Below are 18,711 nucleotides of genomic sequence, written 5' to 3'. Positions count from 1 at the left end.
GTGGTAAGGACCTGGGTGATACAAAATGAATTGGCATGGTCTGGTCCTTGCACTCATTATGATTTTTAGGAAAGCATTCAATACAAAAAGAAAACATCCAATCCATAACCAAACAGTAGATTTATGTGTACTACTATGAAACATTATCCTAAGAATCACTATTATGAGTTGTCATTTTTTGAGTATTTAATTCATTTATTCATTAAACAAACATTTACCGTGTGCCAGGTGTTTTTCTAGGTTGGATCTTCTAAGGTTAAAATGACAAAATACATACTCTCATTTATAAAAAATGGAAAATACAGAAAATAATAAAAAATATATCACAGTGATGTGTCATAATAACAGGCATTAACTAGGGCTACGTTTTATTGGATAGTCAAAGTAGTCCTCTGAGTAGATACATTTAAATTTGAAATATGAATGATGAAAAGAAGACAGCCACTTAATCTGTAGCGGAGCATTCTAGGAAAAGGGAACAGTTGGGCAAATGTCAGACCCAATGTAGGTAGGAGTTTGGCATGTGTGAAGTAGGTGAGAGTGGCTGAGATCTAGTGGAGAGAGAATGGTAAGAGATGAAGTAAGAAATGTAGGAGGGAGCCAGACTCAGTGAAACCATGGTAAAGTGTTTAGAATACATTTTATTGCCAGGGGAGCCATCTGAGAACTGTAAACAAAAGACTTCTGTGATCAGATTTCTTTTTTTCTTTTTTAAGACCAGTAGGGCTGCTGTATAGAAAATAGATTGTACACAGCAAAAATGAAACTAAGGAGGTTAGGAGGCTACTACAGTTATTCAGGTGAGAGTTGGCTGTGGTTTAAAGAAGTAGCAATGGAGATTAAAGCAAAGATGGATTTGGGGGAATGTTTTGGAAGTACAATGGAGAATTTCTTGACAACACTAGATACAAAGTGGTTGGCAAGGAAGGGAATCGAGGATACTTCCCAGAATTTCAGTTTGTGTAAATAGACGGTTTCATCAACTGTGATGGAGAAGAGCAACTTGGGGTGCTTGGTGGCAGAAGTCCAGAGTTCTGTTTGGGATATACTAACTTTGAGAGACATATTTGCTACTTCAGTGAATTTGTCAAGAAAGCAGAACTCGGTTTCAGGGGAGAAATAAGGACTGCTGGATTTAGGAATGTGGGAATTATCAGTTTACAAATAGAACTTATAGCCACAGAACCTGTACTTTCATGAGAGTGTCATTCAGTAGTTCTTTTAATTTTGATAACGTCAAGGTAGTTTCAGATATAATTAGCTTCTGACCCTAGTTCATTCTGATGTATTATCATTCTTACTTACCATTGGCAGTTCTTTTTTTTTTTAACTTTACTCCCCTAGCTTGTGAGATATAACTTTTCTTTCTCATACGTTGATTGCTTCTTTTCGCTGACCCTTAACTATGTCTGTTATGCAGGAATTTTTAGCCTTCTTTTCTCACTTTACCTATTCCCCTTTTACAACTCCATGTTCTCATTGCTTCGAATACTAAATAGATGCTTATGACCCTCATATTTTTTGCTTTCACTCCTGACATTTCTCTCTGGCTCTTGGAGACTAGGGCCAAACGTTCTTGAAATCAATTAGCCTGGTGAGAAAGGGTGGGGAAGGAGGCTCCCTGTGAGGTTAAGAGGAGGTGCGGAGTGAAGGGACTGTGGTAATCCATCTCATTCGTACATTTACTCAGTATTTCATTTATTCACTTACTTATGAGCACTTGCCTATCGGCTGCTCGTATGGAATTTCAAATCTAGAGTGGCAGTCAAACAGATCCAGGAGGAGTGTTAACTAAGGATATGGGTTGGGACGAAGACATTTATTTATAACATAAAGAAATGAAACCCTCGGCCACTGGAACATAATATGCAAAGCCTGAATCCCACTTAGTCCCTCAAAGGGATTTAATGAAAAATTTGGGACGTGTCAGTTTAGTTGAATATTAAAAAAGAAATGGAAAGCTAATCTCATTAAGAAAGGAGTGGAGAACAAGCAAGTGCTTCAGCCAGAACGCTGCGCCGCAGCAGACCACGACGAGAAAGAACTGACTAGTGGGTGCTGAGAAAAAAGAAAACCAGGAATGGCGTACAGTAAAATCCCAGCACTTGTTAAAAACCCGTGGTAAAACACACCTCACCCCAAACAAGCTTGGCTGCGGGACGAGCCCCCAGGGCGTCTTCGGCATCCGGGAATGCCGCACGCAGCCCGCCGGTCAGCTGGCCCCGCCTCCGACTCCAACAGCCGGGCCTCAGAACCGCGTACACGTGCGCGGCGAATCCCGCCCCCTCCGCTTTCTCGGCCAATGAGAAGTGGAGTCGTAATTCGCCAACGCCGGTCTCAGGTCACGTGATCGTATCTCTCCGCCCCCTCATTCAGCTGCCTCTAGCTTTTGAGAAGATGGCGAAGGTCTCAGAGCTTTACGACGTCACTTGGGAAGGTAACTACGGGCGGGGCGGGCGTGGAAAGACCAAAAGAAATGGTAAACGATTCGGGATACTTACTGCTCTTGGAGACCTGCTCTGGTCTCTCTTCGGCACTAGAGCACTCACTGGACTGGGTGAGCTGAGGTGGTGATTGAGGTGCAGGTAGAGGCTGACCTCTGTTCCTTGGCCCCGACACCGACTGTAGTCTGTGGTGTTCCCTACCGCTTGTGCTCGTGGATAGACTGACCGACCTACCTCCGCGTTAATCCTACGGCCCAGGGCAGCTTCAATGACGAGGCGGGAGGGACCTGGGGCGGCGCGGAGGAGGCGGGATAGGTCTTGTTGAAGCTTCTTTGCGGCCAAGAAATACAGGACCTGTAAGGCTTTTATTAAGTGCTGTGTAAGGGTTACAGCTGTCCAGAAAAAATACACATGTAGGAGACCCATGAACAAATCTTTCTCCTGCATGCCACTTTACATTTCGATCCCGCTTCAAAACTAGGTTTCTGATTTCTTCTTTTTTAAATTACTCCCTGTCTCATTCCCCCCTCAAAACACATCTACACACACAACACAACTTCCTTTTCACTCCCTACTAGTAATTCCTTTTCTGAAGGTGAAAAGAACTGGTTATATTGGGCATGTGCGCAAGTATGGTGGATCTCTTTCCCCATCCTAGTTTAATGTAAGATAGAGTGTGTTCTTTAAATCTGGAAGCAGCCAGACGTTGGCCCAATTTTGTAAGCGGTATTTTCTTTTCTAAAAAACTTTAGGGGGATACATGCGTGAGAGACAAGCCTTGAGTTTCTCTAATGCATGAAATTTCTTTAATTGGAATTTATATTCCCAGCATTTAATAGCAGACTGCAATAGCTTATTTGTTGAAGGAATGCCTTCAGATGTTTACACAATGGCCTGATAACCTGTGGACTGAAAGTTATATTGATGGATGTTGAGTAAATTTCTCCAGTGTTACAAAGTTGCAAACATGTATGGGAAAGGTAAAATTCCATTGTACTTGAACTGAATTCGATGGTTTATTATTGAATTACAGCACACTGTAAACCTCAGTGTTTCTATCTGTATTGGAGGATTCCATTATGTTAAATGTATTAAGTGCTTAGTGCTAGATTTTGGATGTATCAAATTAAGTAACACACAGTCTCTACCTTTAAGGAATTCACAGTCTAATGGAGAAGACAGAACTGTAAATACATAGTTTTAAAAGGCTTGCCAGGATATAGTCCCTTAAACTGGATGGTAGATACGTGGCTGTTATTTTTAATGCTTTTTAAAAATGTTTCAAATATTTCATGCTTTTTAGGAACATTTTAAAGGGATGTTGAGTATAGGTTTCTTAGATGATGATATCATGTATAAAATCTTAAAGAACGAGTAGGTGTGTAACTACCAGCAGACAAGGCGGGTTAACTAAGTTGGACCTTATTCAGTAGACATTCTAAAGAATAGTGATGTAATTAGGTTTAGAATAATGACTACTTCACAAGTTGTTGAGGAACGAAAGAGAAAACATGTTAAAGTGCTTTTAAATTAAGTATTGTATAAAAAGATGATCTGGTTACTTACTGCCTGTGTCTCTAGCTTTGTCTTAAACTGTTGTCTGCCTCACTATGAGCTGGCAATGTTGGCTTTTGTTGAATTCCATAAGTGTGCTATACTTTTCTTGTATTAGGGCTGAACGCATGCTATTTGTCCTAGGAATGTTCTCTCCTTGTCCCACTCTTGCTCCCATTATACTTTGTCATTTCTCAGAATTCCCCTGAAAGGTCATGTATTTCAGAGAACTTTCCTTGACTACCCTACCCCAAAGCCCTTCCCCATCCCTGCACTAAAATTTGAAGGAAAAAAAAAAAGAGAGAATAGTGAAAACAAGCAACCAACCTACTCCTGATCCTTTAACTATGTGTTTCCGTACTCTTGAAGCACTTACCCGATTATGTTAAATTTTAAAATTCTGCCTCTTAGAGTGAAGGTCTGTCTTCTAGTGCCTGGCATAAGAGAGGAACTCAGTAATTATTTGCTAGCTAAATGAATTGTTAATGAGATTAACAATAGACATTAACAGATTGTTATAAAAAAGACTCAGTCATTTGTCTAGTGTTGGAATAATTAATATCTTAGACATAGGCAACTACTAGGATATAGTTTTCTCATTTGTAAAAGGATTTAGACCTTTCCAGAATTAAAATTCTATTTTAGGGAACCTTTAAGAAAAGAGTATTGTAGATTTTTCTTTCAGACACTTTTAGTAATAGATTTTTAGGATGTAAGTGGGTGATAGGACTACAGGGATAATTTTTTTAGGAGGAAGCGTCATAGATCCTTAAAAATTCCATTGAACAGCATCATTAATTAAAGTGTGGAAATGGTCAGTTCAAAGACTACTGTAATTCTTGTGATAGGAAAAGTGATCATATGTCTTTAAAAGACCTATATAGTACATCTAATATCCTTGTCTCTGTTGGGTTCTATAAAAAAAGTAGAATATACAGTTTGTTTATTCAGTCAGTTTGAAGTTATTGAGGTTTATTATATAGGGAGTTATTACAGGTTTGGTGGCGAGAAAGAGTTTTAAGGAAGATGTAGTCAAGTTTCTCGAGAACAAGGTATTTGGGCTGAATATGGATAGAGTATCTAGCATAATGACTGGCATATAGTAGGCACTACATGAAAATTTGTTGAGAAAAATACATGTTTTACATACACATTCAATTTTGCAAATAATTTCAGAGCATTCATAGACCACTTAATGCTTATGCCTGTGTCAATAAGGAGTCTATTGATCTGAGGTTTAATAACCACTGATAATAAATGAAGATGAAGGCTAAGGAAAGAAGCTTTGGGACACCAAAAATTAAGGAGCAAATGAATGTAGAGAACTCAGCAAAGGAACGGTTTGAAAAGTAAGAGGGGAACCTTAAGAAACCAAGGAAAGAATTTTCATAGGAGTGATCTATAATGACAAATAGTGTGGATGTACAAAGCACGTATATACGTTAGACCTGGCAGTAAGTCTCCCAAGAAACCTTACTGGAATAATAGGGCATGGAAACTAAATTGTGGTTTGAAGGACTGAATGAAAAGAGAGGAAGGACTGAATGAAAAGAAATAGCATAAACAACTAAGATTCCTTCATTTTTAATACATACTATTTTCAACAAATATCCATTAGAATTTCTAGAGTGATAAGGGTATCTTTTTGTATACTATTGAGATGACTGGTAGCTGGATAGCTTCAGAATGGGGCCTGGTCACCAGAAAGATCAAGGCATGATTAAGGGTTTGAACTTTGAACTTTCAGTCCTACCCCTTGACTCCTTTGGAGGGGAGAGGACCTGGACATTGAGTTAGTTCACCAACAATTTAATCATTCCTACAGAATAAAGCTTCCATAAAACCTCCAAAATATCAGAGTCAGAGAGCTTCTAGGGATGGTGAACATATCAAGGTGCTGGGAGGGTGGCATGCCCAGAAAGGGCATGGAAGCACCTCTGTTCCCCCTCTTCTGTTTGGCTGTTCTTGAGTTCTATCTTTCATAATAAACCAATAATAATAAGTAAAGCATTTTCCTGAGTTCTGTGAGCCATTATAGCTAGGATAGAACCTGCTGGAAGCGATTGTGGTAACCTCCAACTTTATAGCCAGTTGGTCAGAATAGAGATGGCCCTGACTTGTGATTGGTGTCTGAAGTGGGGACAATCTGGTGGGACTGAGCCCTTAACCTGTGGGGCCTGAAACTAACTCTTTGTAGTTGTTGGTGCCAAAATCGAACTGAATTATTAGACACCAAGTTAGTGTTTAGAGCGTTGGAGAATTGATTGGTTTGGGGAAAACTACTCCCAAAACATTTGGTGTCAAAAGTGTTCTTTGGGTAGAAACAGATCTTAACTGTGTATGAAAATACAGATTAGATAAAGACACTAGGATTTACACAGTAAATCCAGCAGCTTTCTTGATAGTATATTGCTACATTGTTTTAATCCTACTTGGCTAACCTCATTTTTAAGAGAATATTTTTAGACAGATATCCATCATTGGATTGAAATACAATAGCACCATTTTTTTTTTCTCTGAGTTCTGTTAAGTGAATAAATTTTGTTGGTTTTTTTCCAACAATAGTTTTATATCAGTGATTAAATGAGTGACTGTTGCTGTTGCATTCTTTAGTGGTTAAAGCTTTAGGCAAGCTATAAAATTTGATGAGTTAATGGGATAAAGTTTGGAGATGTATGGGCTGTGTGTGTGTGTGTGTGTGTGTGTGTGTGTGTGTGTGTGTGTATGTGTATGTTAAGCTGCCATTGTCTGAAAATCATTTGCATTTACTAATGCTTTTTCAGTCTAACTTTATTCCTTGGGTTCTTTATGTCAAGAACCATGTGTTTTTAACCAGGCACAGGAAATATATCTCCATGGTGGTTTTGGTTGATTTTCAGATTATAAAATATTATACAATAACAGTTTTATGAGAGATTTGAGATCATTTACAGCAAACATAAGCTTTGTATTTTAAACCCGTTTAGTTAATAAACTTCTGTGTCAGGATTTCAAGGAAATTATGTTGCTACTCAACTTAAATATTTTTTGAACCTCCTAGTGTTTTATTTGGTAAAAGATAAATGATTTTCTTCCATCTCTATTTTAAAGGACTTCTGCTCCTCTCTCTCTCTCTTTTTTTCTTTCCTCTCTTTCTCTCTCTTCCTCCCTCTCTTCTTCCGTCCCTTCGCTCTCCTTCCCTTCTCTTCCTTTCCCTCTTTCATTCTAAGTATCTTTTTATTATAAAATGGAGAGAAATTTGCATAAAACAAATTTATAGTTGAATTATTTTTTAAAAATGAAAACCCTCAAAACTACCACCCAGGTCAAGAAATAGTACTTTGCCATCTCTCCCAGAAGTAGTTTTCATGTGCTCCATTCCTGTCACAACTCCTCTCATCAGTAACCATTATCCTGACTTTTCTAGTTTAATATCGCCTTGCATTTTAAAATAATTTTGTTCTCTAAATATGTATCCCTAGACACTATACTTTAGTCTTGACAATTTTTATAAAGTTTGATATATTTTAAAAGTCTCTTGATCTTTAGGTTTCCATTCTATCTATTTTTTTCCCTTAAAATTTATCTGTTGAAGAACTTGGGTCATTTTCTGACATGCAGATTTGGTCATGCTGCTTTCCTTTTGCTTAATATTTTTAGTTGTTCTTCTGCACCTTCAAAAATAAACTACTTCTTTAGTGTGAAATATAAGGCCTTTTAGAAACTTAATCTTTTTACTTCCTACCCACTTATCTTCTGATCCTAGAGTTCTTTCTTTGTGGAATAACCTACTTTTTTGTTTGCTTACTGAATTCCTCTTCAGCCTTTCAGATTCAGTTCAAGGTTACTTCCTGTGCAGAGTGAGAGTCAAGCTGATTTCTAGTTTTAAGTATATTACTTTGTAATGATCTTCTAAGACCATTTTTGTAAATGCAGTTAGGTTCTATTTTTCTTTGATGATTGATGATTTTCGAACTGTAGAGATTCAGATAATGCATATAAAAGTAGTGAAAATTCATGTGCTTCTCTTATATTTATTCTCTAGGGACCTAGCATATTGTTTAACTCATCTGTTCAATGAGTAATTCATCTTATAAGATCTCTTCAATATCTCTGTCTATAGAAAAAAGATGGTACTTCAGATGAATCTGTAAAATTTTCAAGATAGAAGTCAGAAAATATGTATGTGATCTGCGAATTGGGCACTTAATTCTACTTTAGCTATATAAAAAAAGTGATATTTTAATTGCTGGATTAGGTACCATTTTTTTTTCTTTGTTATTATTTCTGTTATCAAAATACTGTTCTTGAAAACCTGAATTTCTGTTGTGTTAACAATATGAAAAGTTGTTCTCTTGACTTTTATTTGCTAGTGCCTTTGACTTCACATGTATTCATTTTATTCCTAATTGTAAATATAATTAAAAGAATTCTTTGTTCTAATTTTTTGTTATTTATTTTCTTGTGTAGTTGTTTATACATTTTATGTACTGTTGTAGTAATGTTACTAAGGAAGTTTTGTGATGACTATCTCTTCAGTGCTTATAGCCTAATATGATACTCTGATTAATAAAATTATATATTCTTGAGTCACCTTGAACTTTTTAAGATTTTTATATATAATTTTATATGTTTTTCTGGAAATATAACCCCTACTTATTGTCAAATTCTAAACATTGTCTGTAACTTCAAAAAGGTTAATATCCACAGTTGCATAAAAGGGATAGAGGGTCTTTGTAATGGATCCATTTCATTTATGACTTTTAAAGATAGTTGTAATATCATTAATATTCAAAGGATCTATTGCTCTTATTAAGTTGATTTTCTGCTTTGAGATACCATAGATTTATATTAGTGTGCATTTACTAATATAATGTGAATTAGTGTGAATTTACTTTCTTTACTAAAAAAACTGATTTTTTTCTTGTCAGTTTTTTGACATTGATCAAATACACATAATAAGTTTATTCTTTTCAGAAATGCGAGATAAAATGAGAAAATGGAGAGAAGAAAACTCACGAAATAGTGAGCAAATTGTGGAAGTTGGAGAGGAATTAATTAATGAATATGCTTCTAAGCTTGGAGATGATAGTAAGTTCTTTAATTTATCATATCTTTGCTCAGCACATGTCCATTTACAGTTCTTAACTTTTTAAGTAATTTTTCATATTTATTATGGTGACATTGATGAACAAAATCCACTAAATTTCCTCTTAGTTTTTTAAAAAAACATTTTTTATTATGTTTTTTTTTGCTGTTCATGTCAAGCTATCCGTGACTTGTTACTTTTGATAAAACTTCTTAGAAAGTCTAATGATACTTTATTTTGGGAAGTATTTATAATTGCTGTTAGAACTCACAAGGCTGCAGTCCTGGTCTGGTCAAAATGCATTTCATAAAGAACCTTTTAGAACAGTAAAGATATTAAATAATTGGAGATTTTTTTGACTTGATAAGATATTAAAATATTTTACATTGCTGAAAGCATATGAGGATGATTCTTAATTGCAGATATAATACAGTAAATCTATTCAATTATAGGTACTATTATCTAAAATATCAGAAACATGAAGAAATTATTATCTAGTTTCTGTTGGGAGATTTTTAAAATTAAATTCAGCTTTTTTTCTCTAGTTTGGATTATATATGAACAGGTGATGATTGCAGCCCTTGACTATGGTCGGGATGACTTGGCATCGGTAGGTATTTAAACTAATTATATTTTATTTTTTATTTCATATGCTTCATGAATTGTAAGCGGTTAAGACTTGGTTTATGGCTTGTATAGAATGTTTTCTGTAGCTGTTTTTCAATGCTACTCAAGAGGAGGTGGGACTAACTAGGTACTTGGGAACACAGTGTGTTGTTAAATTTTTTTAAGTCTTGAGAAGTAGATGTTTAGTATCCCAATGTTACTGAAGAGGTTAAATTAATTGGTGAAGATTATCTGCTTACTAGGTGAATTATAGCATTTACAATAAGAAGCAGATAGTTTAAAACAACTTTATTTTTTGGGTTGTTTAGTGACTTTCATAGTATATATTGTTAAATTTTGTTTTGCGGTATTATAAATGTATATCTTAAATTATTAGAAAATCCTAACATATACAGGACATGACGTAAAATATTAATACTGCTTTTAAACAGAAGAAAATAGCTATATTTTGAACACTCATCTGCTAGGCACTATGCAAAATGCTTTACATAGTGCTTAATCTTCACAATTATTTTTTTTGCTTTGATATTATCATCATATTCATTTATAAGTCAGGAAGCAGCAGTTTCTGTTCTTTTGTTATTATAATTCTTATTTCCTAAGTACTGCTTCATGCTGCTTCCTCATTTAAGCCAAAAAGAGTTACACAAAAACAAAGGTGAAATACCAGGAGAACATAAGCATGTCTGAATTAGTATTATCCTTTTCAAGGTAATTAATGTTAGGGTGGCTACATACATAATTTCAGTGGAGCTGCCAGTGGTACAAAATATTCCACAAAACTTTTTTGGATTACTTTTAAAACTTATGACACACAGCCTTTTGAATATCCACATAGGTCGCAGCTTATATCTGCAGGGAAATTTTGATTTTCTTTTTTAAATAGCCATATGTCATTTGATAAAGTAGGAGATAAAAATTAGATAATATTGATAAAACAGGAGATATATAGATAATTCTTTGTAACAGTATTTTTTAATGGTTCAGAATTTCTACACAGTTAGCTTGATTGACTCACCTAGTAGTATGAGTTTTGCATGATGTCAAATAAATGAACATCATCTTCAGTTTTGACTAACTTAAATATTTTTCTTAGTATGGCACATTTTCAGCCATTGACTTTGAAGCTATTCTTCCAGATCATATTAAAACTTATTTTATTACTGCTTAATAGTTTCTTTACTAGTTAAAGGCATTTTTTTGTTAATTACTCTTTGGGACACTATAAGGGACCGTTTTTATAATCCTTACCATTTCTAGCATATTCGAGACTCGTATAATCCCTCATATGTTGCTGAGAACATAGTAGGTGCTCAATAGATATGATTATTTATTTAGTTGAGTTGAGAGGTGAATTATAGATATCTGCCCAAAGGAGATTGATACTTCATAGATATGGAGGTTGTATTTTATGACCCCAGATCAGGATATGTATGCTGACAGGACAATTAATACATGATTTCAACAGAGAAAAATTAAAAAGAGTGTTAGTACTGTTTGCTAGGGTCTTGAGAGTACTATCAAAGAACTTAATTTTTATTAAGAGAATGCTTGTGTAAAAGGAAGAAAAGACCAGGAAACCACTGGAGGCATTTAAGTGGAGCCCGACACATTATGTAAGCAATTTTTAAGGAGTAAATGGTAGTAGTATTTGCAGAATTATTAGTAGATGTCATGATATGCTCATTTTCCCAGTTAACAATATGATCAGTGTCTGAGAACTGATTGTTGCTTTTATTTGTAATTTCAGAGTTTTTCTTTCACCCCGTTATTTCTTACTGATGAATTTTACTTCATGTCATTAAATCATGCTAAGGAAATTATTTTAGAAGATACATTGAAGGCTTATATTGGCCATTCCTTGTAGCCCATTTAGTATATGTAATGTAATTATTACTCTTCAAGTCTTTTTTACCAATTATTTTCTCAGTTTTGTCTTCAGGAGTTGAGAAGACAGTTCCCTGGCAGTCACAGAGTCAAGCGGCTAACTGGAATGAGATTCGAAGCCATGGAAAGGTAACTAAATCTTGTAAATAGTGTGATCCCATTTTAAAATGGCAAATATGGGGCTTACCTTTAGGTCCTTCTGCACCCCTGGCAACATTGTTGATTGTGCAAGATCTTTTGTTGCTCAGCTTCAGAGTGCTTCTCAGCATAAATCCTGGCAGTTACTCCCAGTAAGAAAGATTTGAGTGAGAATATAATCTACTTACCATCTGTGGTCTGGTGAAATGGGATCATGCTTCGGAGTAAATGTGGCTTTAAATCCTGGTTCTAGGATTTGTTAGACATTTACCTAGCAAATTATTTAACTCTGAGCTTTTTCAGCCTTACTCTTCTGTAAAACAAGAATGTTACCAACTTCTCAGGGTTATTTTGGGAATCGGTAATGCTGTATGTGTGGGACCCTCACAGGCCTCAAGGTATAGAGGCTATTATTATTTATAGATATATAATTGACACGTAACAGTGTATTAGTTTCAGATATTTAACATAATGATTTCATATATGTATAGTAAAATGATTACTGTAAATTTAGTTAACATCTGACATCACACAGATGTTAACAAATTTTTTTTCTTATGAGAGGTTTTAAGATCTTAGCAACTTTCAAATATACAAAACAATATTGTCAGCTGTAGTAACCATGCTGTACATTATATCCGCAGGACTTATTTTATAACTGGAAGGTTGTATCTTTTGAACCTTCACTCATTTCACCTATCCCTTATCCCTACATCTGGTAACCACCAATCTGCTTTCTGTATTTGTGAGTTCAGGTTCTTTTAATTCCACATATATGAGTCCTACAGTATTTTTTTTTCTGTCTGACTTATTATAATTCGCATAATGCTCTCAAGGTTTATCTAGGTTGTCATAAATGGTATGAGTTAATATCTCTGTTTTTTTCTAATAATATCTTTTACTTTTCAGTTATAATTGACATACAATATTACATTAGTTTCAAGTGTACAACATAGTAATTAGACATCTTTATACCTCACAAAGTGATCACTCAAATAACTAGTGCCCCTCTGATAAAGAATATATTCATAAAGAATATATTCAATAATTCTGTAGTAACTATGTATGGTTACTACAGAATTATTGAATATATTCTTTATGCTATTCTTTATATCTCCATGACTATTTTGTAACTACCCATTAATCCCTTCTCCTCTTTTTACCGACTCCCCCACCCCTTTCCATTTGGTAACCTTCAAAATGTTCTCTGTATCTATTATTTGTTTGTTTTTGTTCTTTAGAGTTCACATATATGTGAAATCATATGGCATATCTTTCCCTATGTGACTTACTCCACTCAGCACAGTACCCTCTAGGTCTATCATGAAATACTTTTTCCATCTATTTACTTTTAGTCTATGTGTGTCTTTTAATGTGAATGGCCTCTTGTAGGCAGCATATGTAAGGGTCTTATTTCTTAACCATTCAGCCACCCCATCTTTTGATTGGAGCATTGAATTCTTTTTCATTTGAAGTACTTGTTGATAGATATGTAGTTATTGCCATTCTTTATTTATATTTTTGATATATATATTTTTTCTTCTTAAGTCCCTCCAACATTTCCTGTAAATAATGAATTGGTGGTGATGAACTTCTTTAGCTTTTTCTTGTCTGGGAAGCTCTTTGTCCTTCAATTCAAAATGATAACTTTGATGGGTAAAGTAATCTTGGTTGTAAGTCCTTGCTTTTCATCACTTTAAATATTTTCTGCCAGTCCCTTCTAGCCTACAGTTTCTATTGAGAAATCGGCTGACAGTATTAAAGGAATCCCTTTAGGTAACTAATTGCTTTTCTCTTGCAGCTTTTAAGATTTTCTCTTTGTTTTTAACCTTTAGCATTTTAATTATATGTCTTGATGTGGGCCTCTTTGGGTTCATCTTGTTTGGGGCTCTCTGTACTTATTGGGGTTGTATGTCTATTTCTTTAACCAGATTAGGGAAGTTTTCTGTCATTATTTCTTCAAATGGATTTTCAATCCTTGTTCTCTCTCTCCTCCTTCTAGAACCCCTGCGATGCAAATGTTGTTACGCTTGATGTTGTCCTCTAAGCTTCTTAAACTATCTTCATTTTTTTTGGATTCTTTTTTCTTGTCGCTGTTCTGATTGGGTGTCCTCCATTACCCCATCTTCTGTGTTGCCGATTCGATCCTCTGTTTCATCCATTCTGTTGATTCCCTCTAATGTACTCTTCATCTGATAGTATATTCTTCATTTCTGACCGGTTCCCGATTATGTCCTCCATCTCCATTTTGTTTTCTCTCTCTTTGTTAAAATTCTCACTGAGTTCATCTACTCTTCCCCTAAGTTTCTTGTGCATGGTTGTAACCAGTATTTTGAATTCTGCATATAGTATATTGCTTGTCTTCATTCTGGTGAGTTCTTTTTCTAGAACTTTGTTCTGTTTTTTTTTTCATGTGCGACATGCTTCTTTGTCTCACCATTTTGGCTGCTTCCCTGGGTCTGTTTCTAAGTATTAGGTCGGGTTCTTAAGTCTCCTGGTCTTAGTGGAGTGGCTTTATGTAATAGACTTGCTATCCTGGGAGGGGTCCAGCTGCAGGCCAAATTTATCCACTGTTTGTACACCTCTGGGGCCACCTGATAAGAGTCACAGAGCAATCCACAGATGGTCGCCACCTGTGCTAGGCTTATAGATGCCTTGATTGGCCAAGTCAGAAACCAAGGTCGGCTGCCACTAGAGCGGGGCTTGGGACTGCTCAGCAAGAGGTACAGGGCACAGCAAGGCCAGACGCTTCTCCTTTGGGTATTATGAGCCCTTGAGGTATTTTATGAAACTCCACAGCCAAAACAACCCATTTGTATGGAATAAACCATTGGAAGCAGCTTGGGTGGGCCCACAAGTTCATATATAGCCTGGATATAAGTTTCTTATCAGATATATCATTTGCTAGAATTTTCTGGCATTCTGTAGGTTGTCATTTTCATTTGCTTAAAGGTGTTCTTTGATTACAGAAGTTTTTGATATAGTATGAAGTTCAGCTCATTTTGTTGTTGTTGATGTTGATTGTACTTTGGTGTCACGTCTAGAAACCATTGCCTAATCCAGGGTCACAAAGATTATACCTGTCTTTTCATTCTTCTAATATTCAGTTGTCTCAACACCATTTCATGAAAAAACTGTGCTTTCCTTATTTGTTTTGGCACTCTTATTGAAAAGCAGTTGAATGTAAATGTGAGGATTGATTTCTGGGCTTTTAGTTCTATTTCATTGATCTATGTGTTTGTCATATACCACACCCATATTGATTCCACTCTCTATTGATATTATAGTTTTGTAGTAAGTTATGAAATTGAACAGTCTGAGTCCTTCAGCTTTTTTTCTTTTCAAGATTATTTTCTATTCTGAGTTCTTTGGATTTACATATGAATTTTAAAATCAGCTTATTACTTGTTACCTTTTTAGTTTGGTGTTTTAGGTAAGGCAGAGTTAACTTGTACCACGATGGTAGTAGTTTTTCTCAAGCCAAATGAATTAATAGAATTTTTCTCAACTCCTTTATTCCTTGGCTTATGTGTTTGTGTATGTGCAAATTTTAATCTCCTTAGATCTTCATCGTAAGTAATCAAAGGGTATAGATAGAGGAAAATAAATAATATAGGTTAGCAGAAACTAATTTTGAACCAGAGGACAGAATGGAAGAAATTTGCAAAGGATTTCTCCTGAATCAGTCAGTGTTCTACTCTAATATCACTTTTTATTTTATTTCAAGTAGTATGAATTCCTAGACCATTCTTAAAATATGTGAATAGCAAAACACATCTCATAGTCCAAGGTGAATGATTTTTAAAATTATGTTGTAAAGATTTGAGAAGTACTAGTTTCCAAAGCACACACATTTTAATAGTTAGTATTCCTCTACCCTGCTCCCAGCCATATAAAATAATTTGTTCTTAAGTATTAACTCAGGTTTTCTGAGAAACTCATTGAATTTAGACTTCCTTAAGCCTTATTCTTTAATTGAAATTCACATCACCATTTTACTTAGTAAAGTTTTACAGTTTTTAATCTGAAAGAGTGGCTATTATGTGTCTTTGTCACATAGGACCGTTAGCCATCGATTCTCATACATAATTGAATAAATTGTGATAATCTGTGGCATTTTAAAAAATAAGTAGTTGCCTGGTCCTCACTTTACTGAGATCAATCTGTTAGGGATGTAATCCAGATTTTCTTTAAAAAAGCCCAATAGGTAATAGGTAAAGTATGAGAACATTGCTGACTGAAGGTAAATTTTTGTGGAACTTCAGTGTGTTAGGATTCTCTAGGGAAACAGAACCAGTAGGATATAGAACCTTGTGTGTGTGTGTGTGTGTGTGTTCAGAACCATATATAAATGGGAATTTACTATGAGGAATTGGCTCAGCTCAATTTTGGAAGCTTTGAAGTCCCAGGGTCTGCCATCTGTAAGCCGGAGATCCAGGAAAGCTGGTGCTGTAATTCAGTCTGAGTCTGAGTCCAGGGCCTGAGAGCTAAGGGAGCCCATAGTATAAATCCAATCTCAGGGTGGGGGTTGATGAGATGAGATGTCCCAGCTCCACAGTGAGGCCTTAAAAAGGGTTGAATTCTTCCTTTCTCCACTTTTGTTCTATTCAGGTCCACATTGGGGAGGGCAATCTGTTTTACTGAGTTCATAGATTCAAATGCTAATCTCATCTTGAAACACCTTCAGACACACCCAGAAATAATGTTTAATCTGAGAACCCCATGGCCAGTCAAGCAAGTTGACACATAAAATCACAGTCAATTTTTACATAAATTATTATTTTTAATTATAGTATAACTTCAATATGTTCAAATATAAAACTAGGTATGAATGCCTTGTGTGTATGATTTTTGTACAACTATGAAAACAATGAATGGTTTCATATCTTCTTATGTCTTTTCCGATATGTTTCCCAGAGGTTTTATGGTTGGAAAACGATTCTCAGGTGATTCTCATGTACTGTCTTGTGAGAAAATCTATTCCATAGAATTAATTTTGCCCTTATTTATATACTCGATAGTTTTGTTTTATTATTTAATGATTTTGATTCCCCATTTAGTTGCAGATTGTTATGACACTAGCATACCTATTACCATGTATTTAATGTTCAAACTAATTTACTTTATTGAAGTATTGCTAAGTCTGATTGACTTGTGTGCAGGGATACTGTTTGTCCTTCACGTGGTATGGACACATTTACAAATTAAGTCTGCTTTTGTTTTTCCCAGTAGTCTTACAGGTAAAGTATTCATACTTGTCGGTGTTATCATAATCACAAATACAGGGATGGACACTAAAATTGCAGGGCAGTGTTCAGTTAAAAGATGTGTCATCATGTTGATAAAGATATTCATATCTATCATTATGAGATATCTTTAGAGAATGTCATTAAGAGAAAAATATACATATTCATTAAAGGAAAATTTATACGTAATCATTTCCTTGTGGATGTATTTGGTAAAATTAAACTTTTTCTTAAGTTTTATTGGCTGCAATTCTTGGTATAATAACTAAGACCACAAAAGTATTTCTTTGTGCTGCTAGTTTTTACTTTCATATTTAGGCCAAATTGAATCAGTATATATTTGAAGGAAGTATTTCTATATGTTACTTTTTTCCTTAAAAAAAAATGACACTGTAGCAAACTCTACTGTTTATATATGAAGATAGGAAGAAACTACGCTTTTAAAGGTTAGATAGCAATTGTAAATGCATTTAAAGCCCTGTCAGTTTAATTTTTTTTTGTATTTACTATTTGTCACTAAATTTTAAGGTCATGATTTTTGATGTTTATTTTTCTTTTTAAATAGATATGATGATGCTGTACAGCTATATGATCGAATTTTACATGAAGATCCAACTAACACTGTAAGTCAGCTGATTATCCTGAAGATCATCTAAAGTTTATTTCAAAAGGCAAAATCATTTCATTTTGGAAATAATGGAAAAACACATATGTTCTGTTTTCTTATTTTGACTATTTCATAATAGGCCATTTTTTAAAAATTAAGTTTATTGGAGTAGCATTGGTTAATACAATTATATAATTTTCAGGTGTACATTATAATTTGACATCTGTATATTCTATTGTGTGTTTACCACCCAAAGTCCGGTTTCCTTTAGCTACCATATATTTGGTCCCCTTTACCCACTTCACCCTACCCCCTACCCTCCAATATTTGACCCGCTTTATCCCGTCTACCTTCTCCCTCCTCCCCCACCTACCTGCCCTCTGGTAACCACTAGTTTATAGTCCATGTCCATGAGTCCCTGTTTATTTGTCCTGTTCATTTATTGCTTTTAGGTTTATATCTCACATATAAGTGATATCATGTAATTTTCAACTTTTTCTGTCTGGCTTATTTTGCTTAATATGATTATCTTGAGGTCCATCCATGTTGTCACAAATGGCAGTATTTCATCTCTTCTTATGGCTGTGTAATAGTCCATTGTATATATGTACCACAGCTTCTTTAGCCAGTCATCTATCGTAGGACATTTTGGTTGCTTCCATGTCCTGACCACTGTGAATAATGCTGCTGTGAACATCGGTGTGCAAATATCTTTTCAGATATGGGTTTTCAAGTCTTTGAGGTAAATACTCATTAGAGGGCTTGCTGGATCATGTGGTATATCAATTCTTAGTTTTTTGAGGAACCTCCATACTGTTTTCCATAGTGGCTGTACCATTTTGCAGTCCCACCAGCAGTGTATGAGGGTTCCTTTTTCTCCACATTCTCTCCAACATTTGTTATTACTTGTCCAGTTGATTATAGCTATTTTAACAGGTGTGAGATGGTATCTTATTGTGGGTTTGATTTGCATTTCCCTAATAACTAGCGATGTTGAGCATCTTTTCAAATAATTGTTGGCCATTTGTATGTCCTCTAGGGAGAAGTGTCTGTTCTGGTCCTCTGATGAGCCATTTTAAAAAATAGATTTAAAACTTCATTAAAATTTCACTTATAAGATGTCTTATTAGAAAGAACTAG

The 18,711-nt window shown here is 35.1% G+C and overlaps 1 protein-coding gene across 3 annotated transcripts in view; it reads left to right on the top strand.

The window, feature by feature from the left end:
• The first annotated feature begins 2,305 nt into the window (after positions 1–2,305).
• EMC2 (ER membrane protein complex subunit 2) overlaps positions 2,306–18,711 on the top strand; it is a 40,737-nt gene continuing 24,331 nt past the window's right edge. For all 3 annotated transcript variants that reach the window (XM_039853893.1, XM_039853895.1, XM_039853894.1), the window contains exons 1-5: positions 2,306–2,437; positions 8,955–9,068; positions 9,612–9,676; positions 11,624–11,709; positions 17,530–17,587. In XM_039853893.1, coding sequence (XP_039709827.1) covers positions 2,398–2,437; positions 8,955–9,068; positions 9,612–9,676; positions 11,624–11,709; positions 17,530–17,587 — 363 coding nt within the window. In that variant the 5' untranslated portion in view covers positions 2,306–2,397. The remainder of the gene's footprint in view (positions 2,438–8,954; positions 9,069–9,611; positions 9,677–11,623; positions 11,710–17,529; positions 17,588–18,711) is intronic.

The sequence above is a fragment of the Pteropus medius genome, unplaced genomic scaffold, assembly GCF_902729225.1.
Source record: "Pteropus medius unplaced genomic scaffold, Ma_sr-lr_union100, whole genome shotgun sequence".
NCBI classification, from domain to species: domain Eukaryota; kingdom Metazoa; phylum Chordata; class Mammalia; order Chiroptera; family Pteropodidae; genus Pteropus; species Pteropus medius.
The sequence above is the reverse complement of the archived record's forward strand: the minus strand, read 5'-3'. Positions and strand labels throughout refer to the sequence as shown.